The sequence below is a fragment of the Gavialis gangeticus genome, unplaced genomic scaffold (genome assembly GCF_001723915.1).
Source record: "Gavialis gangeticus isolate Ggan-Ray unplaced genomic scaffold, GavGan_comp1, whole genome shotgun sequence".
In the NCBI taxonomy this organism is placed as follows: Eukaryota; Metazoa; Chordata; order Crocodylia; family Gavialidae; genus Gavialis; species Gavialis gangeticus.
The window spans coordinates 133,089-155,467 of NW_017728997.1; the positions used below are offsets into that span (position 1 = coordinate 133,089).

General features: G+C 43.8%; 1 protein-coding gene across 1 annotated transcript in view; it reads left to right on the forward strand.

Annotated features, from left to right (window-relative positions):
• FGD5 (FYVE, RhoGEF and PH domain containing 5) overlaps window positions 1-22,379 on the forward strand; it is a 162,219-nt gene that overhangs the window by 94,714 nt on the left and 45,126 nt on the right. Inside the window, exons 5-8 of the mRNA XM_019504639.1 lie at window positions 9,782-9,933; window positions 12,251-12,407; window positions 17,280-17,367; window positions 20,439-20,489. Of these exons, the coding sequence (XP_019360184.1) occupies window positions 9,782-9,933; window positions 12,251-12,407; window positions 17,280-17,367; window positions 20,439-20,489 (448 nt within the window). The remainder of the gene's footprint in view (window positions 1-9,781; window positions 9,934-12,250; window positions 12,408-17,279; window positions 17,368-20,438; window positions 20,490-22,379) is intronic.

The following is a 22,379-nucleotide window of genomic DNA, read 5'->3' on the forward strand; positions in this document are numbered from 1 at the left end:
CCCCCCCTTTTTTCTGTTATGTTCCTTAAATTTCCCTTCTCTATTGGAAAGCTCACAGATCTCACCCAGAAACAGAATAGTCCTGGAGACTTATAGGAAAGCACTAGGCATAGTTGTATTGTGGACTAGTTCTTCAAGATCATTTTTAAACACCTCACTTAAGCCTGGTCTGCATAACAGAGTTTAGCCCCCAAGAGAGCTCATTCCACTGGAAAAACTGAGTGTCCCTACCCTCAATGCTCCCTGGCAGAGACACATGGCCCTTTCTTTCTGCCAGCACAGCTATGTCACCAGTGCACCTGCAAAAGGATGCCTGCTGATATCTGGCAGAAAGTGGCTGAAAGCATTCCTGCACCTTCCGCTGGCTCCTGCCATCCCATTTGCCTTCCAGGCTGCAACTCATGCCCTGGTGGCCCAGCTGCTACAGTGGACTTGCATGGGACCACCTGAAGGTGCTCCAGCCCATCCAGCCTAATGTCCAAGGTCCTGTAGGTAGGAGAAAATGCACAGCTGCAGATTCTGCTCAGCAGCTCCAGACTGCACCTTTCCAACCCTGCACGCTATTGTACAGGGAACACTTATGAAGCTTCTCCCACATCTAGCAGGACTGAAAAGGAATTGGAATAGTACATATATACTCTTGACCCATCTCTCTATCTACATAGTTAAACTTGCATTACCAAGCCCCATTGTAATATTGTTGCTGGTTATCACCTTCCCCGTTTCTTTATTTCGGTGCTGTACTGTCTTTCTCTCTCTCTCTCTCTCTCTCTGCACCCAGTTGCGTGGCTGAGATACAGGGATCATAACTGCCATTATGATGGAGCAGCATCTCATACGTAATGAGGTCTACCAGAAGAATTAATAACACAATTATAATGATGATGTATTAAGTGATTGCTTAGCATTCCCTGCGTGATACTGGCAGTCACATTGCAAGATTTCTTATTTGAAGCAGTCTTTAGTCCAGCATCTCTCTTTCATCTTTTCTTCCCTTCAAACTCCCCAACTTTCTTTCTAATGTAACATAATCTATTCTATCTGTGCATGAGACAAACAGGCAGGTATCCAGGATTCAACCAGAATTGCTTTACCTTGCATTATTTTCCAGTAGCAGTGAGAGCTTGGGATAGCACAAAACCCCACTAATACCTCAATGGAAAGAATTTATAAGCATCTCAAGTAGCTTTTCCTGCTGGCTTCATCCCTTGCCTGAGGTTGTTGCTTAGTGCAGTAGAGATAACAATTTTGTTCTATTTGGCTGCAGTCACACAAGGTTAAATGCTATAGCCCAACAGGAGCTAAGTAGTAGAAACCTGAGGGGGAAAAAAAAACACCACAAAATGCTTGAGATGTAACTAGCTTGCATACTGGTCTTTGAGTATTCCCCACTAGCATACTAGTGGGGAATGCTGCATTTGATGGCTTGCATCCTGCACCAAAGCAAACTTAGCCCAGTGTCGTAGGAATCTCCTCTCATCTAATGTAGGCTTGATGTGCAAATTTGTTAAATGAACAAAGTTTGGGGCATTTTTATAGTTGAATCTTTAATGATAATCTGTTAGACAAGATGAAATCCAGGGGATCACAATGATATCAAAAGTCACAGCTCCTAAAACTACTACTCAAGTGAATTCCACGTTTCTCACAGGCAGCATGTCCTGGAATAAGACATGTTCCTTGTTTTTGAAAGGAAGAATGAAGAAAAAATATATCTTCCCTTGTAATAAGCAACTGACTAGTAGCAGCTGAGCATAGTCATTGCTCTGCTCTCTGTGGATCACATGAAGACTTTACTTTTGCTTTTGCTGGGAAGCAGCAGGACAGCTCTTATCATATGTCTCATATGTAATACATACACTGATTTCCAGCAGCTGGGTTTTGGGAAAGATAAAAAAAAGGGTGTGTATTGTATGTGAAACAATATGGTAATTATTAGTGCTCTATTGTATACCTATAGCACCTTTTAATCAGCTGTGTATATATGTACAAATAAACATGAGGAGTTGGATTGTTTCCTCTTCTTGAGTAGTTCATAATTCTATGAATACTCTTGAAAAAGTCAATGAGATTCTCATGGAGTAACGTAAGTATAAGTAAAGGAGGTCCAAAATATATGTAGCCTAAATTTTCAGCAGATATTAAGGCTCAGAGATTGTGTGCGTGCATTTCCTAGGAAAATATTTCCTGAGAATTGCCAATGCAAGCACCATTGAAAAAAGCCATTAATTCTTTTTGCGTTTCTGATAGCTTCTCTTTGCTTCATTTTCCTCTTCTTTAAAAGCTAATTAATTTAGTTATTTCTAAGACTTCTGTCAGGGTAGTATCAGAGTGATGCTGGAGGTAATAATACTTTATTCACAAGAGTACTGAGAGATTCAGTTCATGAATAATGTTGAAGTTCTCTGAGATCCTCAGGTGGAAAATGTTATATGTGCGCACCACAAGTACGTATGTATGTGTGCACCAAAATTTAAAGGCAAAAGATTTGCCTCAGGGAAGCAAATTTTAATGCCTGACTGCTTTAAGTGAAAGTGTACCACCTACCCAGCTTGTCATTTGCTTTTACATACATATGCAAGCAGTAGGGCAGTTTTTACAATGTACATGCAGGTCCAGTTTCCCATATAGCTGAAGACAAGATTGAGTTCTTGCTGGAATCAGCCATCAGGAGTGCAGCCTGGAAGTGAGTGGCTTTAGTTCATGCCTCTTCTAAGGAAGTTTGACCCAGCAGGAAATTATCAGATGCAGTGGCTGGTACCTTATGTGGTTGGCTGTGATTTTCAGATGATGAATTTGGAGACCTTCAGGTGCCATGATTGATTAGAGTTATTGAGACTGCAAAAGCACTTTAATTTGATTAATGGCTTTCCAGGCACTCAGCACTTTCAGCAATGGCATAATTTTTTTCTGAAACGGGTGTTTATAGCGATCACTATTACGCTTCATTTTTTGGTATTAATCATTAGGAGACTGGCTCCCCCGACAATTACTATTAAATAATTACTCTGATAATTAATGATAATCACGTAGCTAGGAAGTTAATGATTAATTAAATTCACTGAGCCGAAGTGGGAAGGTGGTTATTTTTTTGTTCCTCTGTGGCATAAAATGGACAGATATAGTTCTACAGATGGTTCTTTAGATTGGGTAACCAACCTCTAACATTATAATCAGTTACTTAAACAGATCTGAGATATGTAAATCACAGAGAGTATCCTTTTCCAGGCAAAATAGACAAGAAGAACCCTTAGAATTATTTCCCTTTTCCAACCTGGGTGCTCACAGTGACTGAAAAACTTTTAAAGGTTAGCAGATTCATTCAATTAGCAGAACCCAGAAAGGCACTAAATTGGACCTGGAATGGAATGGAATAGCTGTGATAGAAGTAGCAATGCTGTAGTCATATAGATAGGGCACAGATTTGATCATTAGATCTGGCCAGTTTTTTGAAGTCTTGATGAAAAAAAAAAAATCACATGAGGAAACACCTACAAAGTTGATGGAGAATCCCTGAGCTGAATTTACTTAGGGCTGACCAAGCTTCTGACGGGTGTTGGGTGAAGTTTGCAAAATAAGTTTTGTTCCTGTGACATGTGAACTGCTGTGTACGCTACAAGTGGCATTAATTGGCTGTTGCCACAGAGAAACCAAGGAATGAATCGACTGTAGAAAATACATTTCTCTCTTCCCCATAGAATTCTGCGTTCAGGGTGAAAGAAGCTTGCTCCTTCGCTGAATATTGTGTACCAGTTCTCCAGCAAGAATAGTTCAGATTTCCATTGTGTTAATCCCGTTCCTTTCATCAGCATTCAGATCACATCTATAATTTCTTCAGCTGTTTGGAAGGAATGCAGCACTCTAAATCCATGCAACTACACTGATTAACAGGAGTTAAAGATCTGGCCCATCGAGTTATTGGATGTAACCTATGTTAAAACTGAGTGGGTCATCTTCAGAGTTTGTGGGCATTTATAAATGGAGATTACCAGGCTTTATGGAGGTTCTTCCTTTCATGCGCATCCAGACCACTTGGATGGATACAAATGGAGCCAACAGGCGGTATCTCAGCAATTCTCATTAATACCAGGGGCACAGCCAAGCTATGAAAGCAAAGGAGGAAAGGGATTGCAGACAGATACATAATTAAATAAATATTATGATGACTTTTCTTTTTTGGCCATAAAAGTTTGCAGTCCAGACTTTGACTTTCGGGGAGTGGGATTCCCAGGTCGTGAAAGAGTCTCAGCCTACCCAGTCCTGCTTCAGAACTGGAGAAAAGATGCATGACATCTTTTAATGAGATATACGACCCTAGCATTTTCTTTTTATTGAGCCCTTGCTTCCTTTCAGGGAGTATTTGGCCACACCACATACAGTGGGGCAGAAGGCCAGGAAACAGTCTATGAGTGGAAAAATCTTGCTGCCATGTCTATTAACTCACTCAGCAGAATCACCTTCTCATGGATTGTTAAAACAGCTGCAGTTTTCTTCCTGATGAATGGGCTTAATGGGCAAGCACAGAATGTTTTTAATGTGTCTTTTTAAAAGATCCCTGAAATGTTGTTTTTAATAACAACTCACTGTTTGCACAGTAGCGTGTGAAAAAAAGATACACACAGCATAGATTTGCTCACACCATTAGGATTTTGTACGTGTCTGCCTCTGACTGAACAGCAAACTGCAGCTTGTTTGAATGTACTGAAATGGTGTATGCTGACAACTTTTGGTCATTTGGTTAAAGCAGCAGGCTGGTAGAAAGCAGACTTGGGTTCCATCATGAGCACTACCATGACTTGCTGTATAATCTCATGTGCTGCATGATACCAGTGAGGTTCCAGTTAACTGATGAATCGTCTTGTCTTTACAGTTCCACTGAAGCCTTCACTGAAATTATATGCTCATACTTTCAACGGCTCTTCCTGTTCATCCTATGTATCACTGTCAGGATGCAATGAAATAGAGCCTTTATATCAGGTGGTGGATTCTCCACAATTTTGAAATAAGTTAGGATGTTATTCTAAAAGATGTGCTGTAGTTCAATTAGGAATTAATTCAGGTCCTATGGCCTGTATTAATACAGTAGATTAATGCAGTGACCACAGTTACCCCTCTGGCTTTATAATCTTGAATCTAGGTGCCACTAAATACCACTTTTAAAGAAGACATTTGAAAACTGATAGAGTTTTGGCTGACTTATTACAGAAATGGTAGAAGATCTGTGGGCAACACAACATTGCTACACTACATTGCAACATCACTACATAAGAATTAAATGTTGATGTCAGGACCAGGACTAGTCAGACAGCATGGCTGTGTTGGGAAGAGTGCTCCAGTAGAGCCTTGTGAAGAAACTCCCAGTATTGAGATCCCTGCTGTTTTCATGCATTCCCATCAGTACCAATCATGTATATACAGTGAGGGACTTTAAGTCTTCACACCATTTGTCTTCCTGTTTTGTACCTTTTCAGTGCACCAAATGCCCTTTCATCATATTCCTGGAGGATATGCCTTTTTGAATGGAAGGATAGTTCAGTTCCAATGGCTCGTTTAATCTGAGGCTTCTCTTAGATTACAACCAAGGTTCCCAATGCAGACCATCATAGCTTTTGTGATATGGATGCTTTTTAAAAGTCACCACTAAGGGGGTTGTAGCTTGGTGTGCAAATAGCCACATCGCAAAGCCAGCTGACATACTCTGATTGTCAACACTGCTGAAAGACTCAGAGGATGAGTACAGTGAACTGTGGAGATTGAACTTTGTTTTGTCCCTAGAAGTGATTGATGTGGGTCAAGTTTGATACACATTCATGGGGAAGTGTGCAAGAAGGAAGATCTAATTGTGCCTGAATTGAACCTGTTCTGTGAAGACAGGGTTTCTATCACCAGGCCTGCTGGTCTGATGCTTCACAACTCTTGCCCCAGCTCTCCCAGCAGGATTCCTAGGGATACTAGGTACATATTTAAACCAGTAAACAATCCCCATCCTGACAGCATCTGGTTTGCTAGTGTGTCTTTGAGACTTCCACAGTACAATATTTCTGCAAACAAAAGCAACGCTGGAGTCAGGGCAGGAGGAGAGGTTTATGGGTGGAGAACCATAATGAAAGAAGCAGGATCTCCTGTGGTCAAACGGTTTTTTCCAGGGTCTGTCTATGTGACTTACCAGGCTGTATCCCCATGCTGGCTTCACACGCATGCAAGGGGCTAGTTAGCTATGACAACAGGTAATGCAGCAGCCCCCTCACTTTACAGCCTCACACACACACACACACACAGACAAAAGCAAAGGAAGGTCAAATAAGGACAGATAATCTCTTTATGAAACAGGAAGCTCTGCAACCTCCCCACCTGCAGCTGCTACTCTGTGAAGAGTCATCAAGAGCTTTCAGACCCCACAGTTAACAGAGGTCTTTCAAGCTGGCTTTTCAATTATGTTTTCCATCTCTCTCTCTCTCTCTCTGCAATAAAAACTCCAGACACTTGCTTGTTGATTGGGATGCAAAGGAAGGATTGGAAAAGGCTCCGAATGACTTTAAGTGATTCCGTATGGCTCTCCAGCTCCTGCACTCATCCCCAGCTGGAATTTGCTGCCAGTTTCTCCATTGCTCATTTATTGTCACAGAAAATGTGCAATCCGGCTATTTTGCCTGTCAAGACCAGATTGGCAAAAGCAGGAAATCCTACCGCAAGAGCCCTACCTGGTCCAGGCCAAGGAAGACCCAGCTGCCTGGCTCAGACTTATCTCTGAATATATCCATTTTAGGGAAATCAAGAACACAAGCTGTATCTATAAACAGTTCCTCAGGATACTCTTAGGCTATTCAGAAATACTAGGCTGGTATTTCTAGACTAGGCACTCTCTCGATAGTATCAGGAGCGACACTAAAGAGTGATGTGCTGGAGTATTGTTTCACAGGCGTGCCTCTTGTCTGGCCATTTAGAATTTTCTCAGACTTTGAACTCCTTCAGGTCATAGTTTCCTACGTACCAGCAGGAGTACAGATGATCTGGAAGTGATAAATCAAGGTAGCTTCTCAAGGTAGCTTTGTTTTCTAGTCAACCCTGAGCGGAAAAAAAATGCTATATATCCATTATTGTCCTTATATCCACTGAATTTAGTAGATGAATTTGATGCAAAAAGGCCATCTTATATGTAATACTTTGCCTAACAGGCGACTCACAGAATCACTTTCCTTTTCCTGAAAAGGCAACGGGACTGAGCACTACTAAGCAACACAACACTACATTAGACAGAAGAAGCATGTGTTTGAGACTTCAAAGTGGTGGCTGTAGAGTAGAATTGGAGTAAAGAAAAACAGGAGGAAAACCACTAGAGCCTTTTAATGGTCTTATGAGAAAATTAGACACATCATACAGCCTTACCCCAAATTCAACCCTCGTGTAATTGTACAGACTCCAATATCATTACAGTAGTGATGCTCTTGGACCATTACATTTATTTTGATTTCTACAACTTGGCTGCCAGAATTTCATAAAACAAACACCATTTAGGTGGTTTAACCTGTGGCTTTAGCAGTTTGGGTAATTCATCTCCTGCCTTGCGTCTCATACACACTCTCAAAAGATGCACCCCCTGGCTACCCCCAAAGCATTACCCCGAAATATTTACAGTTAGAGTCTTTGGGAAAACAAAAGAGATGAGCAGAGGTCAACAAGCATCCATATCAAAGGAAGAGAAGAAACAACATTAGGGAATTTGATTTATAATCCCAATTACTCTGTCCGGCTTGGCAGTTCTCCCTGAAAACTCTGTGGTAAGACGTTTCAGAGTGATTATGCGTTCGGAGTCCACTTAAATCGGGGTGGGCAAAATACAGCCTGCAGGCCGGATCCAGCCCACCGAGAGATTCTGTCTGGCCCGTGATAGGTCCTTCAGTCCTGCCGGGTCCAGGCGTGGGGGGCAGCGTGGACCATGGCATGTGCACCCGGTCCTGCTGCTCCCAAGCGTGCAGAGGCAGTGCAGCAGCTAAATACGGTGCCTCACTCTGCCCAACTGCGGCAGTCTCTGCTGCTGCTGCCAGACCTAGCCCCACTGCCCAGGAACCTCAGCCCATTCACCCTGCACTGACCACTGGGGCATCGGACAGAGAAGGCAGGCGGGTAGGGTCTCCTTGGGAACCAGATCAGGACTCTGGTAGGCAGGGTGCACTCGGCTGGGTGGATGAGATGGGGCCACGGGCAAGCAGGGAGCAGTGTTCAGGCGTGAGATAGGCAGCTGGGGCTGGGGCTGGGGCTGGGGCTGGGGCGGGGGCTGGGGCTGAGATGGCGAGGCGATGACAGTGGAGGACCAGGGGGCAGCCATGTCCCTGCCCGTGGAGCCAGCAGTGGGTGCGGGGTGAATGGACCCATGGTCAGATAGGATCAATTGCCCCTGTCTTTCCCCATCCTGCCCCTCGTGCTGCACCAGGCTGGGTCAGCACTCCCCACCCCTTACCTGCAACAGCTCACCAAAACTCCTTAAGTGGCCCTGCAGCCCAAATAATTGCCCACCCCGACTTAAATTTGGGTTCCCATATGTCATGCGAGTTGTATTTTCATTGTATTTCCATCAGTGTAACATATGGACTTCACTGCTTTTCATGAAAAATAAGAGATACCAATCTCACTGATTTCTTTCATCTAATTCATTCTATTATCTTTTTTGTGTCATGATGGCATTTCAGCTATGTACACATTTTGTAGCCTGATGTTGGTAGCGATTACCATTAAGTCAAGGCTAATTATGATGAGTGATATGTCATAATGGGACTATAGGGACAGGTACTAAGACTATTGTATTGTGCTGTCTTTATTTTCTAAATAGACTGAGTGTCTGGTGTTTTGGTGTCTGGAGTTCAAAAGGTGGCTCTGACTAATCCTATACCATGAGTTGCTAGAATAAGTTTGCTAGCCCTAGTCTTTGACTATCTTCCTACCTGAGACCTGCTGTAAATTCCTCCAATAGTATCAGTTGGATGGATAATTTTTCACTTAGTCCTAAACTGCTGGATAATTTGCTGCGCACCGTTAAATATCTGCATATTCCACACTGGAGGTGCCTGCTTTTCACTACTGGGGAAAATTATTCCTGTGGACATATAATTAATAAAACATATTGGGATGAAAGGCACTTTCCAAATATATTGTAATAGGTCTCAGTTGCATTGAATTCTGTATTGGAAATGCCTGTTTTTGAAGCTGAATTTATATTACCTCCTCCTCACTCTTCCTTCTATAAGTATGGAACTGGATTCAGTGATACCAGTTCTTGATATCTTATCAGGACCCACAAGATATTTCAGGTTTTCCATAAAGGCCCAGCAGCTGGACTCATGGGGTGATGTGAAAATCAGGGCTTTCATTTTTCTGTTTAACTTTAAATCTGGGAAATGCATGAAAATGTGGCCCAAGTGCTCTCAAAAAGCTCATAAACCAGAAAGTAAATGCAAAGAAACTCAAATTATTATTTTATTTTATTGGGCTTTTTTTTTTAGAAGACAACTAAACGTTTTTTAGTATCCTGGGATTGGCAGTTCTATGCCCTTTAACCTGAAGGTAACAGTAACTGTGAAACAAGTGGATGGAAGAAAATGTATCCTGTGCTCTACTCCCCTTTCAGTCATGACATCCATATTTGTGGTGCATCCTGTGCTCCCTAGAAGGTTTCTTGGCTATTTATAAATGAATTTTTGGAATTTCAAGATTGATTATAAAAACTGAAGCACCCAGAAGAAGAAATGATTCTCTCTTGCCTCAGACTCTGTATGTCTCTTCACAGGATTTCTATGAGGCGGTCTTGAAAGTGCTTGGGGATGAGGATGAAAGTGAGGAGAAGGAAGCGAAGCTGAAGCAAGGCTTGAGTGAGCTCCCTGAAATCTATACACTGCACCAGGAGATCCTGGAGGAGCTGGAAGAGAGAGTCCTCAACTGGTAAGTGACTGCCTGGCTTGATGGCTTCAGCTCATCCTCAGAAGTTTGAAAACACTTTGCTTCTCTTTGTCTGTGCAGTACTTTCAGGAAGGTTAGGAGTCCATCAAAAGAAGATGTCTACCCAAACTGAATGGCCCATTGAACTTGTATGTTTAAGGCACATCACTTTCTATAGCCAGCATCACATCCAGTAGTCTTTGACTCCCCAGCCCATGTGATCAGGTACTCATTTATAGTTGGAAGTGGCCTTTGCCATAAACCCAAGGCAGGGCTTGAACTCATACCACCAGAAGTATAGCAAGATGCCTTAACTACTCAGCCAGCACACTCCTGGAAGGAGAACAAGCTACGCCTCTTTAACAAGTATGCTGTATGAGGAGAGGTAAGCTTGCAGAGATACAGTAGGTTTGGGAAAAATATTTTATTCTCATATCTGAAATGTTCACATACTGCTTTTGTATCCCTCACTCCAAATACAACCATCTCAATGTTTCCAAGCAGCTGTACAGTAACAAACCACTGTGTACATCCCAGAGCTTCCAAGCAACCTCCTTGATCAATGTGTGTAACTCCCGGCTCACGTGCACTGTCATTTCTGATCTGTTTCTACCGTGCCTAGCACCCTGGGACTCAAAGTGATCAAGATCTCTAAATGATTGTCAAAAAGCAGAAGAGTATGGGTGAAAAGTGAGCCACAGACTCAGCCACCACCCAGGTGGAAAAGTGGGGAGGGAAAGGATCCTCCAAAACACTCACAAAAAGAAAGAAAGCTTTTTCCCCAGTTTTAGATGCCATGAAAACTGAATTAACTTAAGATACAGAGATTCCCAGAGCAACTTTCTAACAATATAGTTTTCAGCTAAAGGGAAAGGGAGCCCCTGACACAATGAGGACAAGACTTTGCCTTGGCTGAATTTCCAAGGTTAAAACAGAAGCTTTCAAGGCTACTAAGGATGTCTGCCTAAACTGGGGCTTCCCTAAATGGACTAAATCTGTCCACAGTAGAGCCAAGCTTTACCTAGGTCTTCAGAGATGGAGTATATTTTCTAAGCTGGTCAGGCCTCTGCCAGCCTCAAACTGGTGTCTCAAATAACTGAGAGAAACCTCTACCTAATCCATGCTAACACCCCAGCCCCCATCTGTGTCCCAAAGAGCCAGAGCCAGACCTCTACTGAGCCCCAGATCCCAGGCTATTCTGACTCATTCAAAGCTGGGGCAAGTTATATAGCTCCCTAGCCCCACCCCCACTACATTCCAGCCAATCAGGAGTCATTCTCATTTATGGCTCACTTTACTTCAGCTTTTCGCAACAGGATGCCTACCATAGTTATCCTGCATTCACAGCACAGCAGCCCTGATCAGCCTTACAATTACAAATCAGAGCACATAACAAACAGAGGCATTGTGTGTTGGTTTCCATTTGCCAAAGGATCATTGGAAATGACAGTGAATTGTTAGAGCTATTCTGGAAGTGAAAATGCTAGATAACAAATCACAAGCTGCCTGTTCCCAGTCTTCCTAGCTTGCAATGATGCTACTGGGGTACAAAATGCACGGTCAGTGAAAATGGGCACTGACTTTAGCTCCGAGTACTAAACAAGCCCCACAGCCCCATAGCCAACTCCAGCTCTAGCTGTTACTCCCCAGGCTATATTTTCACTGCTGTATTCTCTTACCATCCTGAAACTCCCAAAGCAACTCTCTTGGCCCATTACCACAATCTCTTGCCTGGACATGCCTATGGACATTACTTAGAGGCAATTCTGCAATGTGCAACAGTGTCTTTGCAGCCTTGGGTGTGGACTGGCTCACTCCCTGCTAGGGATTTCTTTTTGGTAATAGTTAAATGCTGCACTATTGGGTGCTGAGTAGACAGGAGTGGAATGGCAGTGCTGAGATGGCAGGGGTCAGGGTGGGAAAGGAGCTATACACGAAAGGGACATGAGGATGTAGCTTTTCTCCCGCTAATGCCAGAACCCAGAACAAAGGTCCTCATCCCCCCTGGAAGAACTGGAAAATTTGCTTAGAGAAATGTGAGCTATCTCCCCCAAGGAAGACATTCTGCCAAAATGAAGGTTTTTCTGCAATAGGTACACTTATAGCAAAGGGACAAGCATCAGAGAAGGGCCATTCTTTAGCAGCTCAAGTTGATGGCCAGCACTTCAGCGCGGTTCCTCATTTCCTGCCAGTTAAACCCAGGCTGTAGCTGAGAGCTTGCAATGTCATTCCCTGTTATGGGGCTGATGAATAGAATTTGTGTAACCAGTGGGGCTTTATTTGTTATTTATTTCTTGTTCTTCTCTTTATGTGGCTTCAGGGAGGAACACCAGAAAGTGGCTGACATTTTTCTCTCCAGAGAATCAAGGTTCCACCACCACACAGCATACATTATGCAGTTTGATCGGAATTTGGCTTTGCTGGATGAAACCTGCCTTAAATCTTCCAAGCTGGCTACTGTCATCCAGAATTTTGAGGTAAGGTCTCTTTTTGGTCCTTTCCTCACATTAATTTATGGTGGCACTGCATTGCTTTCTCAAAGATATTCCTGTCTGCAACTCCACCAGCATCAAGGTCGGGTATAGGGGAAGAATCTAAGTGATAGGTCTTAAAACACACTCTGGAGGTGCACCTAGAGGGACATATCTGTGTGTGTATATGGGCATACACATATGAATACATTTCCAGGGGTGCATATGTACGCCAGTATGTTTGTACGCGCACACAAGTGTGTGTAAGTGTGTGTTCGCTCATGCATGCGTTTGTCCATACAGACATGAGTATCTTTGACTCCCATATATAGTTTCATAGTTGGTAGGGTTGGAAGAGACCTGAGCAGATCATCAAGTCTGACCCCCTGCCATGGCAGGAAAGAGTACTGGGGTCAAACGACCACGGCTAGGTGGCTGTCTAGGCTCCTTTTAAAGACCCCCAGGGTAGGAGCCAGCACCACTTCCCTTGGAAGTTGGTTCCAGATCCGCCCTGACAGTGAAGTAGTGCCTCCTGATATCTAGTCTGAATCTACTCTCCGTCAACTTATGGCTGTTATTCTTTGTTAATCCCAGTAGTGCTCGGGGGAACAGGGACTCTCCCATTGCCTGCTGGTCCCCCTTGGCCAGTTTATAAACGGCCAACAGATCCCCTCTCAGCCTTCTCTTGTGAAGGCTGAACAGGTTCAGGTCTCGTAGTCTCTCCTCGTAGGGCCTGCCCTGCTGCCCCCGATCATGCGAGTGGCCCTCCTCTGGACCCTCTCAATGCTGCCCACATCCCTCTTGAAGTGCGGTGCCCAGAACTGGACGCAGTACTCCAGCTGCAGCCTGACCAATGTCATAGAGAGGGGGAGGATCACCTCCTTGGACCTGGTTGTGATGCATCTGTGGATGCATGACAAGGTGCAGTTAGCCTTCCTGACTGCATCCCCACATTGTATGCACTGCCCCCCTAATCCCAGGACTGTCCGGGCCCCTGTCTCTTACCTGGGTATTTCTTGTGCTCGTTGTCAGTCTTGGATGGGCTGTTCTTGTGGGTGACACTTGGTTTGATGTTCCATGGCTCCCTCTGACCTCATCCTCCCCTTCCCCCAATGAGCCTAGTTTAAAGCCCGCCAGAGGAGATCAACCAACCTGAAAGAGAACACACACTTACCTTTGGGGGAGAGGTGAAGCCCATCCCACCCGAGCATGCAGGTTTATATTGGAGGGATCACTGTAATCCTTCGTTTTCTCCCTTTGTTAATTAACAAAGCCCTTTGAATACAGAGATATGGTAATTCCCCCCATTACAATCTCTTCCCTTTGTTTCTGTCTGTCTGTCTCTCCATCTCTCTCTTCCTTTCCCACCACATTCGCTTTTCTTTCCATTAAAGCTGCACTCGTAATGTTTTGAAAAACCTCTTACAGTTCCTTCTGCTGCTTCCACCCGCTCTCTGCGTCTCCTATTCTTCTGGAGACCATGTGCTTAAGGGGAGCATAGTGACAAGGAAGCAATAGGAGCAGAAATGCCTTCACAGAAGGGCACTTTGGGAATCAGTTATTTTAGGTTCTACTCCCAGCTCTCTCACCAATGCACTGTGGGGTTATGGGCAAGTCCTTTACCCGTTCATAGAAAACAAGTGTGTTTCTCAGTTGTATTAGCTCATTGAGTTCAACATAATTGAAAAACCCTATTTGACTATGAAGCTGAACCCATGACAATTGGCAACTTTTAAAAGTAGCTCCAACATGACAAGCTTATGTGGCTTCACCTGTGCCTTGATGGAGCTTTCAGTTTCGTTAAGCTAAACTGATTGATCCAACATGATGGCAAGCCAAACCCTTCTTTGCTCATCAATACAGGGCCACTGTATGTCATTTTCTCACTTTTAAAAGAGGAATAACAATGTTTACTTGGCTGACAGGGAGGCTGTGAGGATAAATGAGTTACTGTACTTTAAAGGTTATTTAGAATGTCAGCTCCATGGGGTATGGATCATGTTTTTCTGTGCAAGATGTCTGAAATATTAATAATAATAATTCATTTCAAGAGCATTTGCTAACAGGTACCTCATGGCAACTGCTGTTATCTCCTGTCATAAGAATAGGGAAAGTTTGGCATTTCACACTCCACTGTGCAGACCCTTGGCAAATGCATCTTTTTCATGACAGCCACCATGCTCCCCATCACTTTCAACCAATCCTCATTATTATGTGGGGGTCAAACCCTGTTTACAGTGAAGCCAAGTGGGGCTGCTCATATGAATAAGGAAGACAAATTTGATCCACACATTGAATAGCAATCTCCATAGTACAGTATATGTATCGCCAGCAGTCATGCATCACAGGACTTTGTTATCCCATTCCAAGAAGTGCGAACATCTCAATTTGACTGTCCTTCCATGTCATCACTCCAGAGTGTGGGGTCCCCCACCCCGTCCAGAGAGGCTTCTAAACCAAACAACACCAGGAGTTATTCAACACCTACCTGGATTGGGCTCTTACTCTTATCTACAATGCCTAGAGCATAAACCCATTCCATTTTTCTTGTCAAATTACCTTTGGTGTTTTTCAAATGAACTGCACTCTTCTTTCCCATCTCCTTCCTTTCTCCTGGAGGCAGGGTCAGACCCATCTCAGATAAGCAACCGAGAGCATAGTATAAAGAAATAAAGGCGCTGGCATTCACACTTTTCTTTAGCATGTTGCTTTGCAGTTCAGCTACAATCAGATGTAATGGGATTTTGATTTGAGTCATAAATCTAAGCTCAGGAGCCCACTGTGTTTTTACTTTCCCTGGGCTCCTACTCACAAACAACTGTGTAACAAGAGGATTAAATAAACATAAAATTAATTGTGCATTTAAGAAAAGAAAGGGGAAAAAGGATTTTTTCCCCCCTCAGTTTTGAAGCTGGTGCAGCTGTTGGCAGTTTTCAGAGCTTTAGATGCCAGAAACCTTCTTTGCAAAAAAAACCAAACAGGCCTGTACCTAGGTAATGGGGTCTGAGAGTGCAGTTACATCTGATTTCTTTACCTCCAGTCAAGTCAGCCTGAATTATCCCTACCCATGGAATGGTCCGTTGGTGCCAAATGGTTTTTATGAACATTTGGGTTTGCCTTAGATTTGAATCCGACCAGTATTTCTTGGTCAAAAGCAAAGTGACATCTATTTCTCAGTTCTGAATATCTCCTCAGCTCACTCTGTCTGTATTTTCCCAGAGCATCCATGGTTCTTTTCAGAGTTTCCATTGTTTCAGTGAATGACATGCCCCATCCACATGCACACTTGCTGATGAATGGAAGGATTCTTAAAGTACAAGTAAAACCCATACATTAAAAAGGTGCAGTGACTGGCTAGCAAGCAACCTATGTACTGAACCTTTCCCATGTCCCCCCTTGCTAAACAGAAGGGTTGACCCTTCGTCATTTCTCATCGGTACAGTTCCACATATCTATAACTTACCAGTGTGGAGTGACAGTGTCATCTTATGGCCCAGGCACAGCACTATGTGGCAGGAAGCCAGAGGTCTACTGCTGTTCCTCCCACTGGCTCAGCTTGTAGCCTTGGACACGGGCTGTATTAACATGGTTATGTATCTCATTCTGAGGATGACAATATTTAACCCATCATAGAGGTATTGCAAGGCTTAATAAGTGACTGTATAGATGATATTTTGGACATTTAGAACATTAAAAATGTCATGTCCAAAGCCAAATATAGTAATAACCTGCAATGGCTGATAATGGACTCTCTTCTGTACAACTTCCATGATTAGCTTATACTCCTATTAGTGTTACTTTCTCCCTCTTCCCTATATCTCTTTACAAGCCATTGGATTATTACTAGAGATATACAACCTTATGCAAATAAACCAAGTTTTGCCCCATTTCTCTCAGGTACTGCAACCCCAAATTTCCTGATGCTTCCAGATGGGCAAGATTTTTCTAGACTGCATTGTGGTTTCATTTTGGCTTTGCAACAGAAAACAACACTGGGTGCATCTACACATTGCTGTATGGTGACGTTGCTACAGCACCGTGCTTTAGTATTTTCTTTTGGAAGTACTAAAGCATGGTGCAGTATGGGTGGTTACAGCGCTGTACTCACGGTGCACAGGTAAATTCTGTCACTACATCACCATAGTGGTACTCTATACCCAGGGAGCGCACAGTTACAGTGACGTAGGTGGCAATGACGTGTAGTCACGTGATTACTGTTGCTGTAGCATGCCATACAGTGTCGTGTAGCACATCATTACATCGCCATAGAGCAACATGTAGATACACCCACATAGTAGTCACGTGGCAGGTCTAAGTTTGATTGAACCTTCATAAACCCATACACAACGAAGACAGTTTGAAGGGAAATGCAGAGAAAAGAAATTTACTCATTTCTGACATGTGTTAAATCAGATCCTTGTGTCCCCTCATTTTGCTATAACAGCTGGCCAAAAGTTTCGGGGGACTAGCTATTCCTAAGCCAGTCTCACTGGGGTGTTTTGATTTGGATCAAAATAAAACCTCCTTATTCAAAAATCTGGCAAGGGAGCTCAGCAAGCTTCATACAGATCTGGTTGCTTTGGATGTCATCCTAAATATTCTCATTGGTGATCTCTGTCATTCTCTCCCTCTCAGTCTGAACTGTTTTGTGGTGCTACATATAAATAATATTCTTAAATTACACAGTGCCTTTTGTGGGTCTTTAGAGCAATAAAGAATTAATTGGATTTGAAGATCAGCTGGGTGGGCAAGTGGGGAACAGCTTGGTGGCAGGTGCATGGCAGATTTTTATGAGACACATTAGACCAGTGAGATCAGAATTCAGGTCAGGCTGCAGATCACTGATCTTTTGCATTTCTCCCCCTCTCTCGAGGACAGCAGAATGCTGGTAGCAGCCCCATGAGCATGAAACACCAGCTTTTGAAAGTGGTACAGCGTGTATTCCAGTACCGGGTGCTACTCACAGGTCAGTAAAGCTTAAATGCTCTCACATTTGCTTCAGAGAAGACCCCTCCTTCATGCATTGCACTAGGGCTAGATGCTGATGGCAGACAAGAGCTAGAGAAGGAAAAATGGGGGTGGAGCATGGGGCCAGAATCCTCACGGAGCATCAGTCTCTTTCATAGGTGATATAGGAAATATGTTGGGCTAATAGGGTATATCTACACTGCAGTAGCAGCAACTTCATGTCCCACTGACATGCTGCAAACCCAGAATGTGCTGGTGATGTCTGGGGTCACCCCTAGTAGGGGCTCTCCAACATCCTGGACTACAAGATTTCAAGGGTATCTGCCATGGAATGGCCTCACTGGTATATATGCAAGTTTGGAGTGTGCCAGCAGGAACAGGTGGACAGGGCATGCTCAGCCACAACCATAGAGACGGACCTTACCTACAAACATTGGATTGAGATGCAGAGAGCAACAGAACTGTGCTAGCCTCTGGAGGCTAATGGCAGTTCTGTGCCTGGGAAAGGAAGAAACACCACTCTTCAGTGAGATTGCATTGATGTGTTACTAGAAGATGCAGGTTCCTTTTGCACCCATTGACTTGACTGTACCCTTACTCATGTTCATGGATAGGAAAGGAAAAGAGTTCAGGCACTTGCTGTCAACCCATAAATGTGATTCCATTTACAATTTAGGCCTTACCCCTTATTTAATTGACTTCAGCCTAGAGATGAACCAAAACAAAAACCTGGACTAACACCTTTGAACTCTGGAAAAACTCCATAGGGCAAGACATTTCCCCTTTACACTCACCACTATCCAGGGACCTGGCTCTCTCTCATCAGGACTCAACTTTATCTTCAAGAACATCCCATGAGATTGGGCCGTTCATTCCATCCTGCTGGTGCAGACCTAGCTGGCTTATGGAAGGAAAGTGCACAAGGTATTAGATTAGGAAGTATAGGCTTAATACAAAGGAATGGTGGAGAGCTGGACAGGGAGGGAAGTGGTGAGATGTAATATTTAGCAGCAACAGAGGAAGTCGGTACATCTGATGGGACCACAGGAAACCAGTTCTCATTAGACATAAAGATGGAGAGCAGTGTTGGGTATGTATGTGTGTGGGTGGGGAAAGATGGGACATTAAGAAGGAAGCAGTAAACCCCACCTATATTCAACAGCTGATGAAAAGTATAACATGAGAGAGCAGACTCCTATAAATGTAGCAGAACAAAGGGATCATCTGAAGTTTTATTCACAGCACAGATTAGCAGCAGTTTCATCTCACTCCAAACACTTTGATCAAAGATGCAACTCATTTTTCACAGCTGTTTCTGCTTTTTTAGTAACAGTGACACAAGCGAGCACCGGATGCCAGTAGTAGGATATTTTTTGACTAACTTGCTTCCTTCTCTGGGTGTGTCTACACTAAGTGAGATAGACTTTCCAGGGACATAAGCAGCATGTGATATTTAGCTATCCTGCTTAGTCCTTTCAGTGGTTCCTGTGAATGCACATAGCAGCACTGATTCTGAGAATGGATATGATGTCCCTTACTGCCATGGGCACTTCTAGTACAATAAATCCCCTAAGGCCTAGTACCATGGCCAAGAGGATTGGGGTAATTACCAGATATGAGGAACTGCACTGTGGCAGAGGGTTAGGTGAAACAGTCAAACCACTTCAACAGCAGCGATTATGGTTTCTGCTCCACACTTGAGCAAAACTATTGGATTTGGCCATATCAGTGTAGTCATCACCCCACTCTTTGTAGCCAATTGATTAAACCAACGGGTTGAAATCACCCTAGATGGCTGTTGTGTGCAGACACAAGGTTTAGTGCAAGTACTGCAAAGTCGACATTCCAGTGAGCTACTGCCACACTTTTGTACCTGAACTAAAACCATCTGTGGATATAAGCACAGCCCCTCACTTTCATGCTAAGACAGGTAGGAGAGCATTCATTTTCTCTGGAAGGTGTGACAAGTAAAATACACACAGGTCCTTATGTTCACTGCTTGCTGTTTCTAGCCAGATAAGGAAGGCTATTTAATCTGCTCACTGCTTGCCAGTTAGTGTACCATACTTATAACCAAAAGGAGTTGCCCACCTTTGTTAAATATCTCTAGCCAAGTGCAGAGGCTGCATCTGAGAAAGGAAAGTCTAAATACTGCGCCCTCAGATGGTGAACTGAAAAGTCGAATAGCAGACTCTTCTTATCCTTTCCAAATCCAGAAGAGAGCCGGGTATACTTCAGAGATGAGGGAGGACGTAGGAGAAGTGAGGTCATACATGTGGGGCAGAGCGAGGATTGGGTTTCCATCCCATAGATCTTTTTCTCTGAAGTAAAATGTAGGTCTTGGATGAGGTAACAGAAGAGTAAAAAGTTACAGGAGTGGTGTTCAATAAATAAAGGCACTGAGATAATAAGGTGATAAGGATTATATAACAGTGTAGTGGAAACAAAGAGAGACATACCCTTAGTCCCACAGGTAGCTTAGGTGAAGTAAAAGGACTTCTTTGCCCAAGTAAAGGATGTCAAAACTGGCCTTTAACTACCTTTCCTGTTGTACACAGTTTACTGAATCTATTTTTGAATTTGAATTTGGCTCCGGCAATAATTGTTGAATTTCTCTGCATCTAGAATACTGGCATTCCAGAAAGATCAAACCCCATGTACTCCAGTTCCCACTTACATAGGACTCAGTAAGCATTTCTAGTACTATTCATTCTTGTGTGAAAATAAAAGAAATCCATCAGGAGACCATTTATTAAGTCAAACAGAGTCACGCTCAGCTGCTTCTCATGGCTGAGGAGCAGGAAAACATTTTAGTCCATTTCAGTCCACGTGGGTTTCTCCTGCCAAGCTGGGTTTTGCTTCTCAGATCTGAATAAACCAAAACTCTTTAAGTAAAACTCAGCCCAAAGGATGAGTTTAAATTTGGAACGATGCTAAATCTACCCAGATAGGTGATCCTTAAGAATAAAGGTTTACAGGAAAGTAGCATTTGTGTTTTATCTAGTCAAGACTATATTTTAATTTCCCTGCAATTGACTGGATGCTCTGTATTCTGATTGTTTCCTACAGATTACTTGAATAACCTTTGTCCTGACTCTGCGGAGTATGAAAACACACAAGGTAACTTGAAATGGGTTAAGCAGAAGCCCAAATTATCATAGCATTGAGCTGATGGGTCAGATGAGAGATCTCATTACCTCTCCAAAATAAACCCTTTGGGCAGCGAGCATACCTTTTCTTTGCCTGTACATAGCTTAGGATATGATATAACACTGATCAGAGTGATATTGTGTTGCTTAGCATAAAGTACCTTGAGCTACCACGGGCCTGACACGTCTCTTACATTACTGCAAATCAAGATGAACTCCCTACAGCTACACCAACACGCCACAAGTGAGATCAGACTCCGCAGTTGTGAATGTGGAAGGCACATTGTAAAGCCAAATTCCATACTGCCACTTCTATGTGGAACAATTAAGGGCACGGCCTTCTTACTGAATGGAAATTCACATCCAAATTCAGCTGCTGGTCATTTCCATATATCATAGAAACATGACCCACCTCTCGGTACTGTGAGGAAAGAGGAGGAGGTAACTTTTCAAACCAGGTCTGAGGTCATGTCCAGGGCAAGAGAGAAGAAGCTCACACTGCTGCTGTTTGCATCCTATTTCACTTCCTCCATCTGTGAATAACTGAAGTAAAGCAGGAGCTGCAGAATTTGGATACTGACCCAGTTCTCAAACACTCATGGAGCTCAGAAATGGTTGGTCTTAGCACACTGGGGCTAGACACAGAATTTGACTGAGATCTGGATGTGGATTTGAGATACCATCTCCACCTTCCCAAAATGCAGGGTCTACAAAGGACTGTAATTTACTACAGCAACAACAATAATAATGCAGTTTTTTAGAATAAAAAGCTCTGCAGGTCCCTGGCTGTTTCACAAGCACATGGAGTAATGGCCTAAAAGCTAAGTTTTGGGGAGTTCCTATCAGTCTGACATACCACAGCCACTGTAAGAGAACTGAGTGCCCACCTTTTGGTTCATTCCCAAAGCACAAGTAACTGTGAAGCAAATGGGAGGGTTTGATGTTTTTGTTTGAATATTATTCAGCATGTACTTCCAGCTCCCTAATGCTTTGCAATAGTTCTGAGAGTTTTCAACAGCAACAACGGCTGAACAACTCTTATCAGTGTTCTTTCATTCCTGAACTCAGACCACCACAAACACACTTGTGAAATAGAGCATCATAATCAACTTATGCAACCTGAAGAACAAATCCAGATGCCCAAAACATATCAGGATTTTCACTATCATTTTCCTACAACATTAGGTGCATATAGCAGCGGGACCTCCCAGTGGAAGCTTTCATAGTTTCATAGTAGGTAGGGTTGGAAGGGACCTGAGCAGATCATCAACTCCGACTCCCTGCCATGGCAGGAAAGAGTACTGGGATCAAACGACCCCAGCAAGGTGATTGCCAAGCCTTGTCTTAAAGACGCCAAGGGTAGGAGCCAGCACCACTTCGCTTGGAAGTTGGTTCCAGATCCTAGCCGCCCTGACAGTGAAGTAGCGCCTCCTGATGTCTAGTCTGAATCTACCCTCTGCCAGCTTGTGACCGTTATTCCTGGTCACTCCTGGCAGTGCTCAGGGGAACAGGGACTCCCCCAATGCCTGCTGATCCCCGCTGACTAGTTTGTAACAGGCCACTAGATCCCCCCTCAGCCTTCTCTTGTGGAGGCTGAACAGGTTCAGGCCCCGTAGCCTCTCCTCGTAGGGCCTGCCCTGCTGCCCCCTGATCATGTGAGTGGCCTCCTCTGGACCCTCTCCATGTTGTCCACATCCCTCCTGAAGTGCGGCGCCCAGAACTGGACGCAGTACTCCAACTGTGGCCTGACCAGTGTCGCATAGAGGGGGAGGATTACCTCCCTGGACCTGCTCGAGATGCATCTGTGGATGCATGACAAGGTGTGGTTGGCCTTCCTGGCTGCATCCCCACACTGCCGGCC